Here is a 27,985-nt window from a genome sequence, read left to right on the forward strand (position 1 = left end):
AGGTATTCTATACCATTGCTTATGGTATAGAATAAGGGTAGTCATTTGTGCAAGCCTGTGAACAGACTGTTGAGACCCTGGCCAGCAGTTACGTGCAGACCTGGCCTGTGGCTTCATGCTGCTTGCACAGGGCCTGACAACAGACTGAACATCCCCACTGTGGCTGGCCTCCTTCCGGCAGATGTCCCAACTCTAAGCCGGGGGGAATCCCACCACAAGTCAGAGTTGCGTAAAGAAAGACCGGTTCCCCAATACTGGAGACCTGCACCCCAGACACTTCTCATGGGAAACATAGAAGGTGTAACTGTAACAGCATTCTTCATAGAATTTCTTGGTTTTTTTTCTTTTTTAGGAACAATTTTTGTCACCGCAGGACAGTTTGGGAGATGTGGCTCTTCCTCCCTGGTCATGTTTTGTGGGGCTGTTTGTAACTGTTTCTTAACGTGTGGTTTGGGCCTCAAATAGTTTTGAAGGCTACCTCAACAGTATTTACACTGAGCAAAAAGCCAACATTACAAAATATTTCTTAGGTAAAATGTAGCTAGGTTTGTGATTGTTAAATAAATCTATCAGCACCAGACGTCACTTGAGGGAAGCATATTATTTTACTTTTCAAAATTTGGATGATCTGACCCCATAAAATTGGATTAACTACAGATTATTTCTATTGACAGGCTGATTCATTGATTGTTGGGTCATGTATTAATGATATATAGGTAATAATAAAGTCATAAAGTAAAAATAATAATTTCTGCACTTCACATTAGAAAGAATTTTATCAATCAAGGCTCACAGCTTTCTCACTTCCTAGTAAGCCAACAGTAAACCTTAGAAAGCTATCTGCAAGTCTAAAGGGTAACATGGTTTATAGTTACAAATCTTCATTGTGATCAAATAGCTTCTAGAAGTTCACAGATGAGCTAAAAAACAAAACAAATACATGAAAACCCTGAGTTACCTGCAGACTATATGGCCTTCAAGAATGATGCAGTGGTTCACTGGCATTTAAATTAAACTGCAAACAGGTCAGTCATCTGGAATGATCATCATGGCTGTGTTGATAAATATGCAGCTCAATGGAGATGCTTATAATTTTATATCTGGATCAAAAGTGTATCTGCGGTATCTCTAGATTGTGTTTAATGTGTGAAAAAAATACTATTAAGATTCTGGTTTTGGAATCTCGATTAAGCTAGCAACCCAAAAACAGAGGTTTCAGAACTGAACAAAAAAATCTAGATCATCCAGTGTTTCTCTAAGTTTAAATTCTTTGAAACAATTTAAATTTATTAGTGAAAATTGTGTATATAGTGTATTAGCAAAAACAGATGTTTAATGTTGGCCAATGTGGTGGAGCCTGACCCTTTTGAACTTGCCTCCTTTAAAAAACAAACATGTAGGAGTTGATGTTTCCTCTTCATAATCTGAATATTTTTTCTATGTAGGATTTCCTTGCAAATATACCAAAGGAGTTACCACAAGTTTCTTTACCTTAATCTTCAAGCATCTGATTCGCTAGCAAGCGTACTCCTAATATCTGAACTTCCAGACATTTATATTTTTTATGGATGCTTCTGCTATAATCAGTTGTAACACTGGGAGAACAGCTAAAATGCACTTTACTGGCATTGAAGACATTGGGACGATGTTTATATCTGATGGTGCCAAATTATTTAATGTAGCAAAATACTGCCTGGAGTGAATAAAAACAGCATTTAAATTATTTTGCTATTCACACTTTGTTCAAGTCTAGCTTGCACAGGGATTATGAGCATACGCTGCATGCTAAGAAGCAAAATGCTGACTGCGGTTCACTTACAGTAGAAGCTGGGGGATGCCATACAGTTTTCTGGAGACTGTACAGAGAGCCATGATGATGTTTTTATATCAAGAGTCATGAAGTCACTACTAGTTAAATTGAAAGGAATACTCCTGTGGCTGTAGCTCAGTAGGTAGAGCAGGTCACCTACTGATCGGAAGGTCAGGGGTTCGATTCCTGGCTACTCCAGGCTACATGCCAATGTATCCTTGGGCAAGATACTTAACCCCAAGTTGCTCTCCGACCGTTCCGTCGGAGTGTGAATGTGTGTGGATGTTATATAATTAAAAAAGCACTTAGCTTAGTTAACATGGAAGTGCTTGTATGAATGGGTGTGCATGGGTAAATGTAAAAAAAACGTGTTGTAAAAGCGCTTTGAGTGCTCTGACTGAGTAGAAAAGCGCTATATAAGAACTAGTCCATTTACCATTACTCTGACTCTTTGTCAGCCTGGCTACAGTGCTGAAAACAAACCTGGGGTTGTTCTTATTTTCTTCAATTAATGATGAGTAGTAAGATGTCCTAGCTTTACGGAGGGCTTTTTTATAGAGCAACAAACTCTTTTTCCAGGCTAAATGAGCATCTTCTAATTTAGTGAGACGCCATTCCCTCTCCAGCTTACGGGTTATCTGCTTTAAGCTGTGCGTTTGTGAATTATACCACGGAGTCAGGCACTTCTGATTTGAAGCTTTCCTTTTCAGAGGAGCCACAGTATCCAAAGTCGTACGCAGTGAGGATGTAAAACTATTGACGAGATGATCGACCTCACTGGGAGCAGAGTTTAGGTAGCTGCTCTGCACTGTGTTGGCACTGAAGAGCATAACAATGAAGGAATTAGATCCTTAAACTTAGTTACAGCACTTTCAGAAAGACTTCTACTGTAATAAAACTTATTCCCCACTGCTGTGTAATTCATTACAGTAAATGTAAATGCCAACTGAATCTAATAATAGATTAAATGCAGTGTTTTCAGCATCTACATGGATGTTAAAATCACCCACTATAATTAGTTTTGAATAACTGAGCATTAAATGCAGAATTATTATTATTATTGTTGTTGTTGTTGTTTTTGTTGTTGTAAGCCAATGAACAGAAGCAGGAGTAGGGGTGATGTGATTTGGTAACAGCCTAGCTGTTCTAGATCTGGGTTAAGGAGGGTTGAGCAAATGACTTACAATAATTAATACAGGAAATAGTTCCAGTTGCTGCTCGTAGTATAGGTTTGATTTTTATTTTAGTGTTTCTTAGGTTTAAGAAACAAGACTTGAACGCTGTGCCTTTACTGGGTTCCTCCTTGAACACGATTCTTTATTTTGGTGGAAATTGACTGAGGCTGAGGCAAAGATGTTTTCTTGAAAATTGTTCTGTGGTCAGACGAATCAAAACTTGAAATTCCTTTTTGGAAAACATGGCTGCCACATCCTCCGGACTAAAGAGGAAAGAGACCATCTGGCTTGTTATCAGTTTATGAAGCCAAAAAGCCTGCATTGCTGATGGTATGAGAGTGCTTTAGAGTCTGTGGAATTAGCAGCTTGAACATCTGGAAAGGCACCATGACTGCTGAAAGATACACAGAGGGTTCAGATCAACATATGCATCCAACTGGACAAAGTCTTTTTCAGGGAAGGCCTTGCATAATTCAGCAAGACAACGATAAACTGCATTGTGCATCTATTACAACATCTGGGTGCTGATCTGGCCTGCCTGCAGTCCAGACTCTCAAAATTCCAGCGACTGGTCTCCTCAGTTCCAGGATGTTTACAGATCATTGTTAAAAGAGGAGGGGGAGATGTAAACATGTCCCTGTCCCTACTTTTCTCAATGTAAACATTTGATGCTGATAGAGAGCAAGTAGTTTGCTTTTCATTTAGTGACATTACAGTACGTATCTGTAGCATAAGCAATACTTAAACGCTGGATATCCGTATGAGAGATTCACGAAGATTGTCTCACTCATGCATAGCTTTCCAACACTCTGCTGACCGTCGCCCCCTGCTGGTGTCAATGCTGTGCTCGAATTCTCTGACTCTGAGGAAACTTAATTACAAACTTGTATCTGTTGTCTTTTTCTTTTTTCATAGCAAGCAATTTGCTATGCAATAAGATGATATTGTAGTTGCACTAAACAAGATGCGCTTAAAAGTTAGCGAGAATGTGCTTCACTTCTTGTCTTCAGTGCCATTCTCTGTGGCAGGGAGGCAACAACTCTCATTGCTTCATTTTAATCAGAGTCGTAGGGATATGTGAATCACTTCTTTCTTTATGTGTTCATCTGTGTTGTTGCTGTATTTCATTCCCAACTTCATTTTTGTTAAAGTCTTCTTGCCAGCTATCAAAATAGGTATCAAAATAATCCTTTGAAATAACTGATATTTTCCTTAGCTGTAGTGGGACATTTAAATGAGCAATTGGGACTTTTTCCCATTTCAGTGTTTGCTGCTCACTGACGCACATCATTTGCATCACTGACACTTTTTGCCACCTTTTAAGGTGTGAAATAAAGAGCCTTCCACTTGCCTGCAGGCAAGAAAAAAAATCTCTGAGGTCCGCTATACTTTACTTTCCTGCAAATTGCCTTTGTGTTTTCTCCTTAGTATGTAAATCCACTGGTTTCCTGTTCCCAAAAACTCTGAAGATCTTTAGATCTAATATTTTTAATGACACTGCATTTGTTAGATTTAATTCATAGTGTTGATCCTGTATGTCCTCGGGAGACTGAAGACATTTTTTAAATATGCAGTCGAGAGAGTGACCTCTGCTTATACTGTATCATCATACAGTACTACCCCTTAAACTTAATGTAGGAAATAAACCAAGCAAAATTTACATGTATTAAAATCTGGCTGAAGCTTCTGGGCTTTCTTAAGATTTCAAAAAGTCAGACAAACCATCTGTAATTACAGAAATCCAGTGTGGAGAAAGTAAAGTGTGCTTGATGTTACTTTCAGTGAAGTTTATCATGACAAAATCACACACGTGTTGTCTCAGTCATATTGTCTTTATTTTACATGGGAATATTTTTCCCTGCAAACAAAGTATCTATTCAGCAAGGTAGAAGTCCTGCAGGCAGTTACATGCATTTGCCAAAGTACAGGTAACAGTTTGTGAGACTCTCTTTGGAAGCAGTACGACTTTGTTTGGAAGAACGTGTGAGGACAGTTGGGACAATACTGGCATGCAAACTAGGTTTGACAGCAGGCAGCAGAAGCAGGAGGAGGTGGTGGGAGTTCCATATTAATGCTACATTAATAGGTAGGTAGCTTTGAAAACAAATTTATAATAAATACAAATATAGCCGAAGCTGCATTCACAAAACTCCAAACAAGAGAATGAATTGCTCATTGCAGTGCAGTTTTTTTTAACCGATTTATTTATTAGATTTGACTAAAATGAATTAATGAAATGAATGCTTGCATGGAAGAGTTCACAGGTCAGACTGACCTTTACACATTTTCTTTGCCAGTGTTTTATCCATCTATTTTAGATCTATCTATTTACTATAGCTATATTTCAGCCAGTGAAAAAACTTCATAATGAAAACATTTGTGAACCACAGAAGTCAAAGTTTTTGTGAAGAAAGCGCCATCTCTTTTGGTGACACTCTGCAATTGAGGGAAAGGGGTGTTCATGGTCTAAAGTAGATCTGCCTCAGGAACAGGAGACTTCCGGCAGCTGACAGCCGGCTGGGAGCAGCGATTTTAAGTGACTGTATCTATAAACTTTTCTACTTTACGTGAGCACTCAAAGCACAATAATATAAAACTGTCGAAATTAAACATAAATCTGTCAAAATCAAACATTATTATGAATTAATCTCCATAATCATGTGGATCATTGTGTAGGAGCTTCAAATGTTGGTATATAAATAGATGAGGTTACTTTTAAAAATATTGCTAATGTCAGTTTCTTTTATTTGATACGATTGTAGTTACCTAATATTTACAGGTTTGCAAATGTGTGAGTTATGTTGCATATTACCAGAATCTTTTATACAACAGTAGTTTTTAATACTCTTTTGCATTTTTCATGAAGATCATTCTAATAATTTCTTTATCAGTTTTTCACTATATGGCAAATGGATCAACAATCCATTGTGGTTGTTCTACATGGTTTCTATGCTCAGTTTTATGAGCTGATGTTTCCTGACACCTCAACAACCAAACACTTAAAAAGGCAGCAAGATTTTAAGTTACTCTGCTCAGTCACTAACTCTGACTGCGTTATGTTATACATATATAAAATAATTTGGAGGCACAAAAACTTAATTTATTAATTTCATCATCATTTATGCACGTACAGAAACACCCCAGTGCTGGAAGCAGTACTTGTATCTATGTATGTTTCACTACAATGATACTGTGATAGAACAGATAATGATAAAGCAGATTAGATTAAGTTATGTAGTTTGTTAGCTGTAACATGAATGGAATAAGCTGGACTTGTAACTGTTTATTATAACTTTCATATGGTTTACATTCAAGAAGGACAAATAAATTTAATAAAAAACTGCATTTGCATAATCATAGTTTATATTAAAAGAAATAATAATAATATTTTTCCCAGTTAAAGTCTACATTTTATCAGTCATAACCATCTCGAGCCAATATGTATAATTAAAAGCAAATTTTTATCATCAGCCACTAGTTTGCATAGTCTCATAAGATCCAAGTGAGTGGTCACTGTGCAATGTCATAGTAATACTCTCGTAGTCTTGGCTCAACAACAGAAAATCCGGGCCTTTCATTTGCCCTGGAACACATGAAACAAATAAATCAATAATTACAAAGGACCTCTGTTAAAAACAAACTGGGCTGTTGTTGCTCCAGCTAATGTCTTATGATGACTTTGAGACAATGTGTCACTTACTTGTATGTCCAGCAGGTCTTCATGAGCTCATACATCTCTGGTGGACACTTCTCTGGGGCTTCCATACGTTTTCCACTTTCAATCATCTGCAGGACATCGTTTCCTTTCATTCCCTGTGAAGAGTGATTTATTCAGAACAAATGGAGTTCACCAAAGCTGGATTTTTTATGCAGTAGTGACATTTTTTTTAATTATTTTTTTAAATTGCAATATGAAGGCTTATTACATAACCATAAAGTGACACCCTACGAGGATTATGATACGTGCAATTCATAGGTGGACAGTTTGTGCACAGCAGCTTTTAGAGCTCTGCCTGTAGGTGCTAATAGTCACTTCACTGCCTAAACTACATACAATGTGAGTGAGAAATTAATGTATGTCATCATAACTCATTCATTTCCATTAGTTATTATTAATACCTTGTATGGTTTTTGGCCATAGGAGTAGGCCTCCCACATGAGCACCCCAAAGCTCCACACATCACTCTTGGATGAGAATTTGAAGTAGTTAATGCATTCAGGAGCGTACCATTTCACTGGCCACTTCCCATGACCCTTGGCCTAAAATGAGAGACACACAGAACATCACATCATAGTTGTAAGTTTATGTCATACTGGTGCTTCAGATCACACTATGATTAGAACTGGTTGCTGGACAATAATGTTCACAATATAACAGCAACATGAGGGTGCAAATATGGCAGAATGATTGTTGTCAGTGTTTCATGAATTTGTGAAGTGTATCATATTTGATACATTAGTTTTTGAGTCCTCATTAGTGGTATTTTTTTTTTTCCAAAAAGCTAAAAAAATAAAAATTGCAAAAAATTGTCAAATGTAGCAAAAATGATTCAAATTAAAACTCATATATGTAAATTGTTATTTAATCAATTAAAAAATTGTCAGAAAGTTCAATAAACAGTCTGGATTCAAAAAGTGTAAAATTTCTGGCAGTTATTTCATGGTTCAGGCTTTTCAGGGTTAATGGTTTGCAGTCATTTTTTTTATTATTATGATTTACTTTTAAGCAAAAAGTCAAGAGGTTAATTGAGGTGCACCATCGAAACTTTTAGTGTGAGTATAAAAATGAATGCCCTGACTTCCTGCCACTTTACCTTGTAGTAGTTTTGATCCTCAGCAACAGCTTTAGAGAGGCCAAAGTCACTGATCTTGGCATAGTGCTGTGTGACCAGCAGCACGTTCCTGGCAGCAAGGTCCCTGTGGACAAAGTTATGCTCCTCCAGGTACTTCATCCCCATAGACACCTGGTGGACCAGCTCTGTGATATTCTTTATGGCTGCTTGCCTGGAGATGAGGAGTTCTTACTTTAATTATAAAAGCAGCTGTGAACCTCACATGATATGAGAACTATTTTGAAATGTGAAAAAGAAAAGATCAGTGTCTGTGATTTGCCACTGTAATCTGCTGATTAGAAACCCCGCTGCAGATGATATTTGTTGTCTTAATTATAATAAACAGAGTCTAGGTTATGAAGATGGTTAAAAAAATTGACTGTTGGTTTAAAACTGTAGGAAGAAACAAAGCAGCCCAAAACATAACTGTGGGTTACAATAACCTATTTGGATGGTGACCTATAAGCATTGTTCAGACACTCAAATTGAAAAAAGAACATGTTGGAGTACATACTTGTTTTTCTGCAGGAACTTGTGGAGGGGTCCCAGCTCAGCCAACTCCATGACCAGCATGAGGTTCTCTGCTTCACAGATACCAATCATCCGGACAATGTAAGGATTGTCCAGCTGCTGCATAACATTTGCTTCCCGCAGCATTTCATCACGTACTGACTGGTTGTTATCATCATTCTTCAAGATTTTGACTGCAACCGGCTTCTCTGTCCTAATATACAGCATGGATTAGTGAAAGGGTTAATATGTTACCTCAAGAAAAATGCATTTTTCAGCATGATTTTGCAGACAGGATCAAACATCTAGTCAGAACAATAAAAGACTATCTTCAGCCAGAAGAACAAGAAGTCTGATGCCTGTATAACAGGTTGGCTCATCCACAAAGAACTCAACATCATGGAGTCAGTCTGGGATCACACAAAGAGAAGGCACTGAGACAAACTAACTCCACAACAGAGATGTGGCTGATGCTGGACAACATCACAAATACCCTAAACCTAGTATGTTCTGAGAGAACAGGGCGTGTTTTAAACCCAAAAGTCGTTTTCTTTTTTTTACTACAGTTTCCATATAAAATGATAATTATCGGCTGATATTCACTTCAGATGATACATAGCATAGCTTTTGTATTATGTCAGGGGAATTTTTGCTGCAATGAGTCTAGCTTTGATCTTCATCGGTGATGACAGATCATCTTTCTGTCAGAGGGCCCAACACTGTGATCTTTGTGTCCTGTGCTCTTTGCTTGGTTTTGATTAATATGATCTGAGCTGTGTGCTTTTGGAATTTGAATATTTGAGGAAACAATAAAAGAAGATGTGTTGAACTGAATTTTTTATTTTGTGGAGGTTGTATTGGTGTCATCCTAAATTAGTGATACTATAGTTAGTTTGCCTACTACAAATCAGCAAATCATGAACATAATTTACGATCAGGAGAATATTTTAGAATTTGTAAGTCTTCAGTTGGGCAACATGGTGGCATGGTGGTTAGCACTGCTGCCTCACAATTAGAATAACATCTAGAAGGCCTGGGTGTGATTCCACCTTGGCCCATGTCTCTCTCGCTGTGTGGAGTTTGCATGTTCTCGTCGTGTCTGTGTGGGTTTTCTCCGGGTACTCATACCCATAGGTATGAATGTAAGTGTGGATGTTGTCTGTCTCTCTGTGTTAGCCCTGTGACAGGCTGGTGACCTGTTCAGGGTGTACCCTGCCTCTCGCCCTATGTCAGCTGGGATAAGCTCCAGCCCCCCGCGACCCTGAACAGGATAAGCGGAAGAGATGGATGGATGTCTGACAATCCAAAGTCACAGCAACACCTGGGTGATGTTTATATGTAGTAATATAATTTAATGTAGCATACTTTCTCATCTTGTAGGTGCCCTTCATGACAGTGCCGAAATTCCCAGAGCCCAGTTCGCCATCCTCCAAGAAGAGCTGTGAGCGATTCACTGTAGAACTCCTCAGTTCATCTGGATCTGCATAAGGACTCTCATATACCTGTGTGTCCATTGGCATAGCCTCTGATGGAGAAACCGACATGTTACGTTAGGGGAGCAGTGAAATATTAAATGGCATCATATGAATCTAGAAATAAACAAGCTGACAAAGTCCTCTAACCCAAATAATAGCTAGATATTTCAGTAGATTTTTTTCTGTTCAGATTTATCATTTTTCATGTCTGTCTGTCTAGTATGTCCCCTCTATGAACCCCTAAAACAGATTTTACTTGCTTTTTGATTCCTGTTCCTTGCCTGTGACTCAGGAGAAAAATGCAAAAGTACACTTTGGCATTAATCATTTGAAAGTGAACCAGAAGTTTAAAAGAAACTAGAAACTGTAAAGTGCACTTATCATCACTGGCAGGCACAATCCTATATTTCCTGTGAGTCTGGTCGTCTGGATTTGTGTGGTCAGTAAAGGAACAAAATGAACTCTTTCCTTCGTCCTGTCATATGGATATGGAGTCACAGTAAGAGACTTTCTTTTTTGCTAAAGCTCATAGTTAGAGCTGGATCAGGTAACCTTGAACCATCTCTTAGTTAGGCCCAGTCTGCTGAAGGCACTGCGTATTTCTCATTCACTCTCCATACAGTTATCACTACTGCATCTGATTATCTCTTATTGCTCCTATCCATAACTCATGTTTTGTCCTGTTTGTTGTTTGTTTGCAACCAAAAGTGCCCAGCCTGTTGTTGTAAAGAGGTCCTTTATAGAAAAAAACTGAATTCAATTGAATTAATTTCTACTTGCATCACCTAATTATCCACCTCAGTCTTTTTCCTATGACTTCTATAGAACTCTAACTAACAGTCATCACTCTAAATAGTGTGCAGAGTCCAGGGCATGTAAGCAAGTAAACAACAGTATACTCATCTTTCTTTTTCTAACAGTGTAGGATTAGACAAATGCAGTTTAAATAACTTACCTTTACCAGGCACCCTGGTTTCATAAGGATTGCGTTCTGAATACTCGGGTCGAGATTGAGGTGTCTGTTATCATTTGTGAGAAGAGACAACATTCATTATGAGAATGAATAAAACATATCTGAATAGAATTTGATGCTGAAAATAATTTGCAACATGTGAACACATGCATTCAAAGAAGGGGTTTAGGACAGGTTTGGTAAGAAGATTTAATCTCCACATATGACATGTCCCATATGCCTGCTTTAAAAAATTATATTAGCATACCAAAGCCATTTTGCAGACAAGGGCCATTTTTGAATCTCAAGCATCAGTGGTTAAAATCTCAGAAAATTTTAGAAAGAAGACCACACAAGTTAGAAATGCTGAAGTCAGAACAGAAGGAAAAAAGGCATAAGATTCAAAAAGTTCCAAGTGCAAATAAACAGGCAAGAAAAGCAAGAAAATTGGGAAGGTGGGAAGGTGGGGTGTGGTGGAGGTGGAGGTGGGGTTCAAGTACCACAGCCATACCATACATCTGATGATCAATAACATACATCACAGTAGGCTGGGAAATATGTTCAAACTCTAAAGTTTCTCCAAGGATTGCTCCCTGCTGTGTGTACATTGGCACTGCAACATATACTGTAGGATACGATTCACTGGTTGCCACAAAAAAAACTCACTCGAAAATTTAGTCATCTCAAAGTTTCACACACATACAGCACCAGTCAAAAGTCCGGATACACTTTGAGTCTGTCCAAACTTTGACTGGTCCGGTACATGAGTACTGTCCCAGAGCTTGCCCCAGAATGGGTCGCTCTCAGGAGCTCAGTGAATTCCAGTGTGGTCCTATGATAGGATGATACCTGTGCAACAAGTCCAGTTGTGAAATCTCCTCACTACTAAATATTCCACAGCCAAATGTTAGTGGGATTATAACAAAGCAGAAGTGTTTGGGAATGACAGGAACTAGTAGGCCATGTAACATCACAAAGCAAGGTCAGCAGATGCTGAGGCACATAGTGCGCAGAGGTCACCAACTTCCTGCAGTCAGTTGCTACAGACCTCCCAACTTCATGTGGCCTTCAGATTAGCTCAAGAACAGTGCGTAGAGAGCTTCATGGAAAGGGTATCTATGGCCAAAAAGCTGCATTGAAGGGGGGGTTATGGTGTGAGGCTGTTTTTTAGGAGTTGGTCTCAGCCCCTTAGATTCAGTAAAGGGAACTCTTAATGCTTAAGCATACCAAGACATTTTGGCCAATGTCATGCTCCCAACTTTGTAGGAAAGTTTGGGGATGGTTCCATCATGACTGCACACCAGTGCACAAAGCAGGTCCATTAAGACCTGGATGAGCCAGTTTGGTGTGGAAGAACTTGATTGACCTGCACAGAGTCCTGACCTCAACCTGACAGAACACCTTTGGGATGAACTAGAGCAGAGACTGTGAGCCAGGTGTTCTCATCAGTGTCTGACCTCACAAATGCGCTTCTGGAAGAATGGTCAAAAATTCCCATAAACACTCCTAAATCCTAAATCTTCCAAAAGAGCTGAAGCTGAAAAGGGTGGGCCAACATCATATTAAATCCTATGAATTAGAATGTGATGTCACTAAAGTTCATATGTGTGTGAAGACAGACAGGTGGATACTTTTGGCAATCTAGTGTATGTTGACAACATTGTGACTGGCACACATAAGCCACATTTCCATACGGAACGACTCAGCGTCGGTTAACTTGACTCACCAGAGGTTCTAAGCAATCCGAGGCCATCTGAAAATGTGAGGCGGAGGACAGCATGCCACTGATTGGCCAAGGAGTGCTGTCACCAGCAGAGTCATGAGAGTGACCAGAATCAACCGTGCCATTTAAAAAACCGACAGCAAGAAACTGGAAGCACGCAAAGCACCAGTTAAATGCCCAGACCGACAGTTGCAGCAGTAGTTAGAAAAAAAGAAAGAAGAAAGAAAGAAAGAAAGAAAGAAAGAAAGAAAGAAAGAAAGAAAGAAAGAAAAAAGAAAGAAAGAAAGAAAGAAAGAAAGAAAGAAAGAAAGAAAGAAGAAAGGAAAGAAAGAAAGAAAGAAAAAAAGAAAGAAAGAAGAAAGAAAGAAGAAAAAAAGCTACCAAATGGAATGGCTGGCTGTGGTTATAATGTAATTGCACTGGGTGACCACTGGATGGTGTTAAAAACATAATCATAAATACAGCAACTATTGCAATGAGAGGATGTCACATTAATTTAGTGTGTGCAGTGACATCCGTTGTCTAGTGTGATGTGACACCTGTTGGACTGATTAAAAGGGACATAATGCAAAGGACCAAGAGTGACAGAAAGAGTTAGTAAATAGCAATCCACATTACATTAGTCAAGGGGTGGAGAGGGAGAGGGAAGGTGGTAGTGGAAGGTGTCACAACTGTGACTGTTTGGTTTATGAGGAGGCAGGATGTGTGTTAATGCACCTTTCTTATGACAGGTATGGGAACTTTACTGATCATGTTTGAGAATTCCATCTGCCGCAGTTTGCTAGAAATCAAAATGTCAGAAAAGTTATCAGTAATGGGAATGTTCACATCATGCATAGGAATGAGATTCAGGGGAAGAATTAGTTCCAAAAAAGGATTTGTTATCTGACTGATTCATTCATTTGCAAATGACAAGAAACAATTCCATGTTTACTTTATTGTACAATCCTTCCTGGAGGAAGACAAAAAATCATAAACAGTTTTCAATTCTAAATAAGGTGCTAAATAAGGACTTTCGAGGTATAATTTTAATAATTTTGTTAGTATGCTTTGGTGCTACAAATTTACATGGTTAAAATAAGTAGTGTGAGATTTCAAATTAATTTGAAAAAATAATAAACAGATACAAAGACACCTGAATAAATAAAACCAAGACTTGTGAATTAATATTAATAGATATCTAGTTTTTTTGAGTTTTTTTGACACTAAATCTTAACAATCATATGCAAGAAAGTAAATGGCGTATCAGCTTTCCTATGCTGATACTGTGCTCCACAGCTGTGTACTCACACGCTTACGATTTCAAGCATCTTTGTCTTCACTTCCTTATATTATTTGTGACCGAGAACAGGTAGCTCTCGTCTCTTTCGTTGAACAGTATATGCAGCCTAACTAAACATTGTAAATGCTGGCATACCTGACACAAATTGCACGGTCAAAAACTGTTGCGCCTCCACTATTAATGCCCTCCAAATGAGCGAACCCCTTCTCATTTAAATACAATAACTCATAAACTAAGTGCCCCCTAGTGTCCACCTAATACAAAGAAAGAAACGAAAATGGCTCTTACAAATGCAATAATGCATCCCTCATGGTTGTGTGTCTTCTTGCCCTGTATTTTCCTAAATTTCCCACTGTTTGGATTCCTTGCTCCTGCCCTGCCAATGTCTGGACTTTTTTTTTATCCATCCATCAATTTCCTTCCGCTTATCTGAGTCCAGGTCGCAGGGGCAGACTAAGCAGAGAATTCCAGACCTCCCTCTACCCAGCCATCTCCTTCAGCTCATCCGGGGGAACCCCAAGGCATTCCCAGGCCAGCCAAGAGAAACCCCAATAGTTGGAGTACACCCCTTCTTAAAGATGGTGGCCACCACCCCAGTCTGCCAATCCATTGGACCACCCCACACGATGTTGCAGAGGTGTGTCAACCAAGACATCCCTACAACATCCAGAGCCTTCAAGAACTCGGGACAAATCTCATCCACCCCAGGGGCCCTGCCACCAAGGAGTTGTTTAACCACCTCAGTGACCTCACCCTCAGTGATGGGCGAGTCATGCCCCTCATCCCCAGACTCTGCTTCCACTACAGAAGGTGTGTCAGTGCTCCTTTAATTTTTTTGAGGAGTTCTGAAATCTGCAACAGTGAAATCTGTTGTTGACAACATCTTGGATGTTGTCTGTTCTACATACCATAATCTCTTGAACCTGTGAATCTTATTATTGTTGTTCCTCTTCTCAAAAGAACATTCTGTGGAGTTGGGTTTATTGTTCATATCAAGTGTTTTGGGGTTCACAAACCTGTGTCAAGGTTTATTCAAACAACAACAACAACAAAAAAGACCCTTGTTGTGATTAGGTCCAGCCACGGTTGAGAGGATGGTAACCCATACAGACTGACTGGCAGATTTCACCAGCATTATTGTTTCAGTTGAATGTATTGATGTACATGGATAGAACTTACAATGGAAGAACGAAATTTAGGATGACCATGTGGAAGAAGAGGCCGTCCTATCAGCCCTGTGAACATGTAATAAGACAAATGTTAATCAGCTGGGAAAATAGCGTTATAAGTGAAATCTGGTTTCAATTAAAGTCTTGCTGTAGACACATTTCAGTAAGTTTCTTACCAATGTCTCCATCAGGCCTTGGACAGGCCTCTGTTAGCACTCGCAGCAGACCATCAGGTTTATATGAGTAGTGCTCCACCAGCTGTGTTTAAAAAGAGGTGCACACAAAGTAGTCACTTACACTTACAGTTGGTAGGTGATGTACATTACTATATAAAAGTCTTGAGCCCTCGCTAATTTGTTAAATATTATATCTAAAACAATATTAAATATATTTGCTAGAAAATGGGAAACATTGAAAGCAATTTATTGAAACATACTTTGAAATACAATAAGAAAATAAAACAGAATTTCAACTATAATGAGTTTGAAAGTGAATATTTGATATGACCACCTTTATTCTTCAAAATTGCCTGAACTCTTTTTCTTGTAGTTTCTTTAAGTAGTCTTCAGAAGTAGTTAAGGACATTCCAAAGCTCTTCTCTGGATGTTGGCTGCCTTTTGTGCTGTTCAAACTGATCTCAATAATGTTGAGGTCCAGGCTCTGACTGATAGTGATATCTTTGTTATCGCTGGCATTTTTCATAAATTTAATTTTAAAAATGGAACAAATTATATATTTTTATAACAGGCTGCCAGTAACAAAGTGCCTGAAAGTGCTAAGTTGTCTGTTATGTGTAGAGACAACACTGGTTTATTCCTTGAGTTAGGTACCTGTTGTATGCTTGAATAATTCTTAGGTCAGTCTTAAGTAGCTTAACAAGGAAAAACATCCACTAAGAATGGTCACATACAAGGACAGAACTAAAAATAACCAAAATTGAAAAAAGCAAAAAAAAAAAAAGCAGTCCAAAGGAAAACTTTGAAAAGACCCACAAGATGAGAATCGGGAATGGTTAGAATGTTACTACACATGTAATCCCAGTGAAAGGGGTTACATGAACAGGATGTGGGACCTATGCATTTTCCAACACCCAACATCCAGACTACATTGAAACAACTTGTAGCTCAATGTTCCAACATTCCCCAGTAATAACAACTAGCATACTGAACACCAGAGCAGCTGACCTGAGAGATAAGATCATGGCTAAGATGGAAACCTGGACCCCTCAAAGCAAGACTATGTGAAATACCCTCTGAAAGTCTACTAGAAGATGTGAATCAGCACTATGGACAGTCCCTACTTTGACCATCACTGAAACCAATCAGTTGATGTATACCAGGGCAGCAGAGATCCTTGAGATGCTTGGCTATAAGTTGAAGAGCCACAAGGAGCAGCGTCCTCCATGGAAACAATGACTAGAGGCTAAGTTCAAGGCAGAATGGAGGGAATTAGCTAGCTATCAGAGTTACAGAAAGGTGTGATGAAGAAAGGGGTGCCTAAGAAGTACAACAGGCTGTCCATACCGGAGGCCTTAGACGCTGCCAAGCAAAGACTCACAGCCTTGGCTAACCGCCTAAAGAGGCATACCAGAGAGATAGAAGTCAGGAGAATAAACCAGATGTTCTCCACTGAACCATCCAAGGTATACTCTCAGTGGCAGGGGAACAATATGAGAACAGCACCCCCTCCTAGGCTGGAGACAGAGTAATACTGGAAGAACATATGGGAGAAGGAGGCAACACAACAGCAATCTCCATGAACAGGATCCAGTAACCATCACAGTGGCACACATCCAACAAAGAGTCTCACATATGAAGAGCTGGACAGAACCGGGTCCTGATATGATTCAGACCTACTGGCTAAAGAAGCTAACTGCACTTCATGAGCGCCTGGCAGCACAAATGAACCAGCTGCTAAGATACACCCAGAATGGCTGACTGAAAGCTGGACCTTCCTGATCCCCAAGAAGGGACCACTCCCATTCTCAGTACAACATGGAAACTCCTGTAAGGCATCATAGCAACTAAGATTAGCTATTTAGTGCAGAAAATAGGCTACAATTGAGAGCATAAATGTCCACAATGGATACCTATGTTAGTATCTAACCTTGAAATACATTATAAATTTTCCGGCAGATGAAGATGAAGTAACCCATAAATATGAAACACATTTTGATAACCTGCCACAGGGTGTCAAATTTCTTGCCCTCTGGGATGGAGAGCTTGCCAGTCGAGTCTCTGTCAATACGATAATGCATGACTTGTCCTTCATGCAGTAAACACAGAGCGTAGGATCCATTCGCATCTCTCTGCCGAATCCTGTGCACACAAGATGAAAACAGAAGTGACACGATTTTGTTGCTGTGGCTCTTTTATATTTATATGTACATTTTATAAGGTGCTAAACTACAAAAATGTTCAGGTATCACTGCAAACTATAGATCAGTGATTATTGTTCTCATTCCATCTGATAGCTATCATAGAATGCAAAAATATCTATCCATATCCATATATGCACTATAGTATTCATGCACATATGGATATGCACTATATTATTCATGCATATGCTGTTCAGTCAGTGAAGGCAATACTGAATGCCTTAGTAATAAGCTGTGAACAAAGTTTTACACAGTCAGAACTTTATTCATCCCAAGTTTATCAGTAAACATCAAACAAGAATAAACTATGCAGGAAATACAAGAAGATTTTAACTAAAAGATTTCAGCTTAAAAGTCTAGAGGTGCTCGCACATGCTCAGTGTGCTCACTATTCATTTACAGCTAACGGTCAGCACAGTGACAGAAAGGTCACTTTAAAACACTTTGATAATAAGAACACTCATATTATCAAAGTATTTTACTATTAAAACTCAGCAACAACTTTTCATATATTTCTAAATAAAAATAAATAAATAAATATCCTACTATAATAATATAATTCTTTTGAATAGGCTAATTTCAGAGAAATGTATCTTTAAAATCCTTGAGATAATATGGTGATATATTATTATTATATTTAACTCATATTTTTTTTTTTTCCTGCTCTCGGTGGAGACGGACACATTTTTCTCTTCTCCCCAGCCTTCCCTATCTACCCCTGCTTTTTGCTGCTTTGCTGCTTAGAGCGTCTCTTCACACATCCCCGAACTGGAAATTAAATTATGGATCTGGTCAGCTGGTCTCTTTGGGAGAAGGGGAACCCTCTTTCCTCTGGTCCGACTACACACCCGGCTGGCTATGTTATGGATTCCTGTGGGGATGGAAGATAATGTTCCTGGCTGCACTGTGTGGACGTGGCATATACATTGATACCAGGATTTCTTTTCCCGAATTGGACCTGGGGATACCTGGTATCCGGGCAGCTGTTCAGGCCCTAGTAAGGCTGCCTATGAGGGATGCAGAAACAGTACAAACTCAATCAGACTCAGTAGAGCTGAATCGAAATGGATTACATCTGGAGGAGTGTTGGAGTGTCTGTTCTGTGTGGCGGAGTAGAACCAAATTCGGATGACTGGACTTCTGAGAGGTAACCAGAAAACTGTAAGTCTGTCAGCAAATAGTTATGGCGGCCTGAACCAAAACAATTGCACTATTTGGAATTTGGCTCCCAGACGGCCTTGGATGCTGTCTATCTAAATCGCCTCTTGGAGATGTTATGTAAACAGATGCTCTGCCCCCCCGCCCTGTGTTGTGACCTGTATGAACTGGTATCCTGGCAACCAAGGCTGACTGTACCATCTTATCATGAACATTATCATGAACTGCTGGTCTGGAAGCTGTGTGGCCATCGCAGCATCCTGCTCGTCTCTGCTGGCAGCCCCTCCCCTACCCACCCTAGTGCTCTCCAGGCTTTAAATGTGCTGCTGCTTTGCTGAGGTTTGCTGAGATGATTTTTTTTTAACCTACCTATCCCAGTGTATCTCTTTCTGTTTTCCTGCTAAAGGTAGCGCCGGTAAAACAGCTGCATGACCTCAGACCCCTGTCCCCCCTGTTTGTGTTTGTCTCTGTGTATTTCTTGGATGGGTGTTCTGTTAACTGTAATTTCCCCATTGTGGGACTAATAAAGGTATTCGTATTCGTATTTGTATTCATATAAATTAGTGATTTTTTCTATATTGTTTGTTTGTTTTTAATTGATTTGCAAATGTACAACTTTAATTTTGGAGATATAAATAAATTCCTCCCCAGGCTCTGTATTACTTTTTCGTTTCTCTACAGCTGCTCCAATAAGCCATCATCAAGCTTGAACATTTAGAAGAGAATCACACATTGAGAAGAGCGCCACATTTAAAATACGTAAGTCCTGGTCAGTAAGCCTAAGTCATAAAACAACCTTTTTTCTTCAGCAAGTAGAAAATGTATAACTGAAAACTGATCATATCACACGTCTTTTGTCAGGCTAATTTTACTGTTTCTACTGATTCCAGTATAATAGCCAAACAGTAGAAGTCACCCTTCTATAATCGATTTTTTATTTGGTTTTTATTATAACTTTAACAACCACTGAAAACAGTTCATTTTGATATTTCTGCATTAAATGCATGTTTAATCACTGATCACAATGAAACCTTCTTTTGAACCAAAACATTAATTTAACCTATTTCTTATCCCTGAATTTTCTTTTCTTTTTGTTGTTTTCAATTGAGAAAACTTTTCATAACATTTCATCCCACCTGTTACCACACAGGGTGTCAGATGTGACCAGCTGTGGCTAAATGTAAATATTTTAGTACATTAGCATGTCAAAAAGACCATCACAGGGAGACATGACAGTAAGTAAGAAGCTACAAGAAGAAAACAGGAACCAAAACCAAGAGCCAATGCGCTGTTATCAATAACTGCTGCAGCTATGGGTGCAATGTGTCTAATTCACATTCAACAAAATTTTAAATTTAAAGATATAAGCACTACATGATGATGTGTTTCAGTGGAAAGAAAGTTTCCTGCAAGACGTTTCATGAAAGAAGGGACAGAACAGTCACATCTCGCCCTGCTGTCAATCTTTCTCTCGTTTGGCTACTTCAGGAAGCCCTTTGCAAACTGCCAGAGCGGAAACCACAGTGTGTGTGTGTGTGTGTGTGTGTGTGTGTGTGTGTGTGTGTGTGTGTGTGTGTGTGTGTGTGTGTGTGTTCCTCTCTCTCTCTCTGTCTTCAAGCGAGGACCACAGCCTCTCAACTGAAGCTTCAGCTTCTATAAATACCCTGCACACTTTGTTGAGGGGCATTCAAAGCGAAAAAGACATTTTAAACATTTTTAAAATTAAATATAATAAAATGGAATAAAACCAATACAGTGGTAACAGAGCTTTGTTTTTTACAGCATTTTCATGCATTTTACAACTCACACACTACTTGATATTTGTAACCTAGAATTTTGAAACCTTGCTGCGCAGAGGGAACACAACACTGTTCTGAACTGTGCTGCTCCATAGTCTGAACTTCCACAAGTCACTGTTGTTAATAATTCTAACAAAAAACTGTGAAATATTAAATATGAAATTTTATAATTTTATATAAAATTTGTGAACACCAAACTAAAACATGCAAATGTTTTGGGGAGTGAAAGTTACATGAGGACGCCTTTCAAATAATTTTTTTAACAACTGATTTCTTACAAAGTGCAGGAAAGACAAAAAACCGGCATCAAATAAATATCCGTTGTGAGCATCATTTGTTTTTAAAACAACACCTTGTTACATTTTTTCAAGCTCTTGCCGCAGTGTTTCTGTGGATTATGTCTCTTCATGTAATCAAAACTCGAAACCACGAGGCTGAGATCGGTGCTTGGTAAGAGCTACTGTGGCTTAGAGGTTGGATGTTTGGTCTTGTTGTCCTGTTACAGAAGAGACATCTCCATGATTGTGATGTAGCTTAATTAAAGCAACTAAACTTCAGAGCTGGTTTAGCCATTTTAGTTTAGTTTGATTGTCAAAGGTTTTATTTAGTTTTAGTGGAGTTTCTGTTTGTTTGTTTGTTTGTTGTTTGTTTGTTTGTTTGTTTGTTTGTTGTTTGTTTGTTTGTTTGTTTGTTTGTTTGTTTGTTTGTTTGTATGATAACATGAGGACTATTTTGTCAGGGGTAAGAATGAAGACATTCAGAATGAATATCATTGTATACAAACACAACACTTTGTACAAGTAATTAACCCAGAGTCACACAGACGTTTAAGTCTATCTTTATTTTTCCAGCATGGAAGCTGTGGTTCAGTCTCTTCAGCTGCATCAATTTAATGCACACTGTGTTTCCCAACTACAGCTGTACTAGCTGCAAAAAATGAATAGATACAAATCCATAACCCAAATCCATACACAAGTTTTCTTCCAAAACATGACTATAAATGTTCTTCAGTGACTTTTACCAGCATGTCAGCGAGGGAACAAATCTCACACCATGTAGTAATCCACACAATCTCAAGAAAGCAATTCTTTGGTTTTAACTGGTTTTCTAAAGTTTAAATTGACAAACATTGTTGGAGGACTGACAAAACCTGAGCAAACCCCTGCCTGAGAAAACGACTTCAAGAAGAAAAAGAATCATCAGACCAGAACCAAAATGGGCAGTGAATGAAATTTTATCATGAGAGCAATGGTAGTGTTCTTCTGGCTTAATATTAGATTTCATACCATACACAGCAAAAAAATACAAAGACAATTAATGTAATACTTACAGGAACTTTCCATTAGTACGGGGGCCACTTTGAAGCCTGGGCTCAGAGCCTTCTCGTGTTATTGCCTCCATGAAACCAGGGCATTTTTTCATGAGCAGTGGTAGCAATGAGTTTCTCCAGCTGAGGTCGCTGGCTGATGATGGCCTGCTCCAGAGCCGCCCCTAAAAACACATAACACATTTAACTGTATCGTCCTGGTAAATAAAGCTTTAAAAAAGAATCTGAACCTAAGACAAATCTACTGTGTGCTGTAACTATACAATTCTCCACATATGATGGCCACCTTGCATATCCTGCTGTCTGAGAACTGGTTTTGTGCATACATCAATGTGCAATCGAACACAAGAACTGTGTGTGTGTGTGTGTGTGTGTGTGTGGGGGGGGGGGGGGGGGGGGGGGGTGGTATGCCACTCCTGGCATGGTGGCAACTCTAGAACATGAACACAACCTCAGCTACCAAGTGCTACCTGGGCCTCTTGAAGCCAGATGAGTCCATGATGGTCTGGTCTGGTCTACTGATGAGGACATATTTACTTATAGGTTATAGTACTTTGAGGATATAACCCTTAGATCAAGATATGGGAACACTGTAGCATTATTAAAAAAAAGAGTAAATTATACCCAACCTGTACTTTGCAAACATCAAAGACCCAAAGTGACCTTGCTTGACATTCTGTACTTGCTGCAGTTACACACTTTTCCTAGGCCATGAAGGCTTATTAAGGACATTTAAGGTGTAGATTTTTTCCCACTTATACCTTAAAGTAAAGTACTTAATACTTTTTTACTACTTATAAAACATAGCTGAAACTAACCTGCAGGTTCCAGGTCTGCTTTACATACTCCCGGATCAGTTTTTCTTTCAGGTCTTCAACGGCCCCACCTTTGGCTGCATGTTCTTGGGCCTGTTACAAGGCTCTTCAGCAGGCATACAAGACCATCCGTCTCCTGGGAATGGTAGTCAATCACATCCACTGGGCTTCTGTAGCTCTTACCACCAGCAATAGCATATGTATCATTGGGTTGTCTTTCAATTGTGTAGTGGTAGCAACGACCTGTATGTGACACAGACAGCGCAAAGCCTCCGAGATAGTTTCGGCTTTGCCGTAGGAGGTATAAGCCATTGCTCAGGCCCATCTGCCGCAAGTAGTCCTCTGCCTCCTCCCTGGTAATATTGCCATAGAAGAATGGCAATGAAGTCACATTATCAGCCATATGGTCTTCTGGATAATGGCTCCCTTTAAGGAAGGCCCTCCACAAAGTTCTGCCACCAGGATGTAATTAACCTAAAAACAAAAATTAGAAACAAATAAGAATGCAGAAATAAGTAACATGTAACTTCAAGAATGGAAAACTCTGACAAGAAAATATTGATGATTATCTCCCTTTACAATAGTGGGAGGAGCCATCTTGTACAGTACATTTACACAGTAAACTTTTCTCAGTGTACACCTGCTGACATTGACCCCAAAACAAGAGCACTGATCCTCTGGGGACCATGAATACAGCATCAAATTTAAAGGCAATGTTAGAAGCAGTTGTTGACATAATCTGGAGTGGATCCAACTCTTTAGATTGACCAACCGACAAACTGAGCAATATCTGATACTGATACTTATCAGATAATTCATTTGCAGCACAAAACTGCCACACAAAGTAAGCAGTGACACAAAAGGCCTTAAGCTAGTTCCAAACTTCTGACTTCATGAGCACCAGTGTACACACAGCTACAGCAACACAACAGACATCCACATCTGTCCAGGAGTGTTTGAGGTTTGTCCCACTGCTCTAAGTTAGTGGAACACAAACATTTTAAAGCAGAATTATATAATCAGTTAGTGCTGAATCAAAAATAATAGCAGCATGTGGTGACTTTATTTTCTTAGTTGTTGATGTGTGCACCTTTGATTCATTCATAACATTCAAATATTGATTAGTTTTTGTCTGTTAAAAATAGGAGTGTTTTTCTTTGGGGGGATTTTATGTGTTATTTTTGACTTGTCTAAATTTACTGAGAACAGCTGCTCGTTTGCATAAACACCAAAACCTGAAAAAAAATAATAGAGTATCTATTGAAGCACACTTTAAGTTTCCCAGAAAGCCATGAATTGATATAATTATAGAATTGAGATAATTAGATTGTTTCGTGTAGAGATTTGCTGTAATCTTTCTGCTTTGAGGTGACAGTTATCACTGCACAGCCGCCGACCATGTCTTGCAGGGTTTTTGCTTCATTAACACACAAACAGAAATACATTTGAGCTGTCGAAAGTTTTGATCATTTTTTGGCCATAAAGACACAGCCTGCTGTTCAGCTATTAGTGAGTTCTTAATCCTCCTAAATTCTTTACTTATCTTTGTCTTAACTCTGTTCTCATGAGCTTATGTGGGAGCCAACTGACCAAAAATATAAGGATCATATGCCTTTGCTAACATTTAACAGAAACTAGAGCTCCACTTTAGGAAGAAATGACTTTGACAGCTGACTTCCTTCTTTGAGCTAAATATGAAACAATCTATTTTAATACAAGACTGAAAGTATGAATATTTTTGTTGGTCAGTTAGAAGCATTTCACATACATTGCAAGATTCATTTGTGTACACATAATGATTTCCTTAGTGGTGTGTGATACTTTGGTATCGCTCCAGTGCCACAGGGCCGTATTACCAATACCAGCACAGATACTGATACTTTTAACTTATAAAGCTGGCTTATTTAAAGAGAGTAGTGTGTCATGATTATGAGATGGATAATCATCAATTCGCCTAAGCTGAACACATTTTAATGATCACTAAATAATTAGTTAACACAATAAAACACACCTTTCAGCTTTCATGTGTTTTGAAACTGGGTTTTGGAGACCTGTAATGCAAATGTGCCTGACTTTAACGCACTTTGAGTCAGCTTCTATGGTTTAAATGTGATAAATAAAATAGAATTGACTGTCAACACAAGAGGTTATTATATTTTGAGGTATATTCTTTTCGGTAAAATAATTGAACACAATTCAGTGGGTTGGAATATATTATTGAATTTCTGAATCTAGTTTATAGGTAATCAGTCTGCTGAAGTAACAGCTATTGACCAATAACACTTTAACATTAATGCTGAAGAACCAACATCAGTCATGAATGAAGCATCACGTTCACACCGTATGAGCTCCCTGGGTATTCTGAAGGACTGTGACAGTGGGCTCTGTCTCTGGTGCCAGTGCTCTGGTTCTGTCTGAGGGATTTCCTTCCTCCTCTCTTTGTTCCGGGACAAGTTCTCTTTTTGTGGTCTTTCATGTCGTTATGTAAGCTGGTGGTGTTGCTACAGTACAGAATTTTTTTCCACTGTTCATCTCTGTTTGCAGTGCTTTCATTTACAGCTGTAAAGTTACTGCTACAAGATGCTCCACTTTCTCACACACTGCAGCCTACATGACTCTGCTCAGTGCCGCGAGTCACGTGACTGCAGGACAACTAAAAAAGCAGAGCGTAGCGGGTGGAGCAAAGTGTGCCTACATGAGAGGAGAGGTGTTTGCACAGAGACGTCTCCTTTCTGATGAATGGGAGCAACGTACTGAATTTACCAGAGACAAACTGAAGCATCGATCCTGTTACTCTGGTATCAATTCGATTACTATTGATATCGGGATCGATCAACCCACCCATAAATTTCCTAAAACTCAATTAAAAATTGCAGAAGGACACACACACACACACTAACTACTCTTCCATCTTAGGTGTGTATTTTTGTAGCTCACTGTGCTGCAGCATCGTAGCTGCTCTGATGTATCGTAACCTGATCAGCTTCAGTAAGACAATTCCAGCTTTTCATACAGTAACACCAATAGAATTGCAGCTCTATATTAATACTGTGTCAGTAATGTGCATTTCATAACACTGTAATAACTGTATAATTATTCTTTTTGCTGTTCTTCTCGCCACTTCAATAATTTCCTTTATTCCTTGATAACGATCCACAGAAATACCATTTTCAGAATTCAAAAACAAGTACACTTTTTTTGCAATGAGTTCCCAAATTAGAAACTCACTTCAAAGAGTTAAAAAAATGGTAAATGGACAGCACTTACACAACAACACACCACTTCAAGAGTCTCTCACTCAACTAATAAACCACACACACACTTGAAGCTGTTCATACAAGGTGCAACAGCCTCACTGCCAGTACTTAATTTGTCTACAGGGTAGTCCAACAAGGTCTTAACTGTTAAAAATATATAGAAAAATTGTGTACTGTTTAATGTTAAAAATAGTCTCTTCTGTTTTGTAACTGGTTATTGCTCTTTTCATCTTACCAGTATTTTATCGCTTAAAAAGAAATGTGATCATTGCTTAATGAGGGACTGGTTTGGCTATAATGCACTGACAGTGTTTCTCTGTGGTTGTCCCTAATAAATAAATAAATAATGATTAAATGAATAAATGAATTATTAAGAAACTCTTGTTAATGTTTGCACATATGAAGCTCTTTCCCAGTTTTTGTGACCTTGTGGATTTTGATCATTATATGATTGGGAATCATTTAATGATCTAACAGTAAAAATATAATTAGAAAAGTAAGTTTTTTTTTGTTTTTTGTTTTTTTTACTAAAATAAATAGATTTTACAGAAGGCTGTCCTATATATGATATATGACTTTATGTTCACGTCTGTTGCTACAGACCTCTTGAACTCTGGTCCTTTTGAGACTCTGCGCTGCTTTGAGATGGTTTGATGTTATTTGTGTATTTCTGTTTTTACTCACATACTAGTCACCCAAACTATGAGGCCTACAATTAAATGTAATATAATAAATCTAAATGATATAACTGATGTTAAAGTAAAACATTATGTCATATATATATGCCACACTATAATTATGTTAGTGCCACTGAAGATGGTTGACATAGTTCATTTCAACTTTTACAGTTAAACGTTTTTGAAATCCAGATCTCAGGATTGGGCCTCCTTTAAAGTTACACAACAAAAGTGTGGGGTGTCATTTGGTGGTTTGTGTAAATGCTGCCTGAGCCATGGAAAAGATGCTAAATGTGCCTTCTGATCATCTGACACTGCAGATAACATGAACCCTAAAACATTCTTCGCTGTTCTTTTAAAGCATTATTAGAAAAGTAAAATAAGAGAATAACGGCCAACTTGTCTCTGACAAAACATGAAATGATTTTTTTTTTTTTTTTTTATTTGAAGATAATTATTATTTCCCCAAATAAGCCCGAGAGCAAAGGAGACAAATGGAAATGATCTCACGCCCTTTGGCAGATTTTTTTTTTCCTGATCAAAAACAAGTCAGCAGTCACTGAGAAAAGATAAGCCTCAGTAAGAAAGAAAAAGGGAACTATAATTATTGTCGTTTACAAAATGGTTAAACATTTCGAAACACAGGCCAGTGGGAAATTTCAACGCTGCTTTTTTAAAGAAGACATAAAAACGACACTTACTGTAAATACTGTGGTGAAGAAGTTCGACTTCGGAGCCCAGTTCAGTTTTTCAGCCCTTCAGTAGCTTCCAACAGTCTGAGCAATATATGAACAGGTCATCTTAGATTCAGCCAATTCCTGACACACAGAAAAACAGCACACAAAAACAGTGACCCACTCACAGGTGATCCTGGCTGTGTTTTCCAGCTGAAGCAGGTTAACCTTCACTTTATGTACTGACACACAGTAAAGTGGTGGAGCTCTGAGGCTTCCTCATTTCAACGACTTCCTTAACTCTTTTACTTCCTTTTTTTTAATCTGCACACTGACCAACAAGTCAGCAGGAAATGATGTGACAACGGCAAAAAACACAAATAAAAGTGCTTTTTTAAATGCACTCTTGGCTCTGCGCTGAATGCTCAATTTTGGTAAAATAAAAATTAGTAAAAAAAAAATTGCTGCTGAGGAAGACTAAGGGCAGCATAAATAAAAATAATAAGGCAACTTTAGAATATTTACTGCTTGATATTTCCTTTCTGTAAGAAACTGTTAATGTAATTATTTGACAGAATTTAATTTTTAACAATAGCTCCTTCTCATTTATTTCATGTGTTTTTTTTATTGTTTTTAATGTTGTTAAAATGTGTCTTATTTTTGTTTTATTATATATATATATGTATATTATATATATATATATATAATATCTATATTATATATATATATATATATATATATATATTCTATCTTATATATATATATATATTCTATTAAATCTCAAAAATTGTAATATGGTAATGAATTTTTTTTAGAGATAATTTTTCATATTTTTACTCTGCAGTTTTGATGGGGCTAGTTATATTGTTAGGTGTCTGGATACTATTATATAATATTATTGCATAAATGAGCTATGGGTATTACCTAAATGTTTTACTGTTACCAGTGTTCTAAATTACAGTTTTATGTTTAA

General features: G+C 38.3%; 1 protein-coding gene across 1 annotated transcript; it reads right to left on the reverse strand.

Moving 5' to 3' along the window:
• Window positions 1–4,808: 4,808 nt before the first annotated feature.
• Window positions 4,809–27,285, reverse strand: syk (spleen tyrosine kinase). Its single transcript, XM_030724063.1, is given in 19 exon segments — window positions 4,809–6,568; window positions 6,686–6,798; window positions 7,105–7,245; window positions 7,800–7,989; window positions 8,332–8,541; window positions 9,693–9,852; window positions 10,758–10,821; window positions 13,195–13,239; window positions 13,241–13,258; window positions 14,939–14,994; window positions 15,105–15,186; window positions 17,108–17,246; window positions 21,593–21,657; window positions 21,659–21,753; window position 22,157; window positions 22,408–22,466; window positions 22,469–22,510; window positions 22,513–22,878; window positions 27,040–27,285. Coding segments are annotated over 18 exon segments (1,848 nt in total). The 5' UTR covers window positions 22,808–22,878; window positions 27,040–27,285; the 3' UTR covers window positions 4,809–6,495.
• Window positions 27,286–27,985: the final 700 nt, after the last annotated feature.

The sequence above is a fragment of the Archocentrus centrarchus genome, unplaced genomic scaffold (assembly GCF_007364275.1).
Source record: "Archocentrus centrarchus isolate MPI-CPG fArcCen1 unplaced genomic scaffold, fArcCen1 scaffold_30_ctg1, whole genome shotgun sequence".
In the NCBI taxonomy this organism is placed as follows: domain Eukaryota; kingdom Metazoa; phylum Chordata; class Actinopteri; order Cichliformes; family Cichlidae; genus Archocentrus; species Archocentrus centrarchus.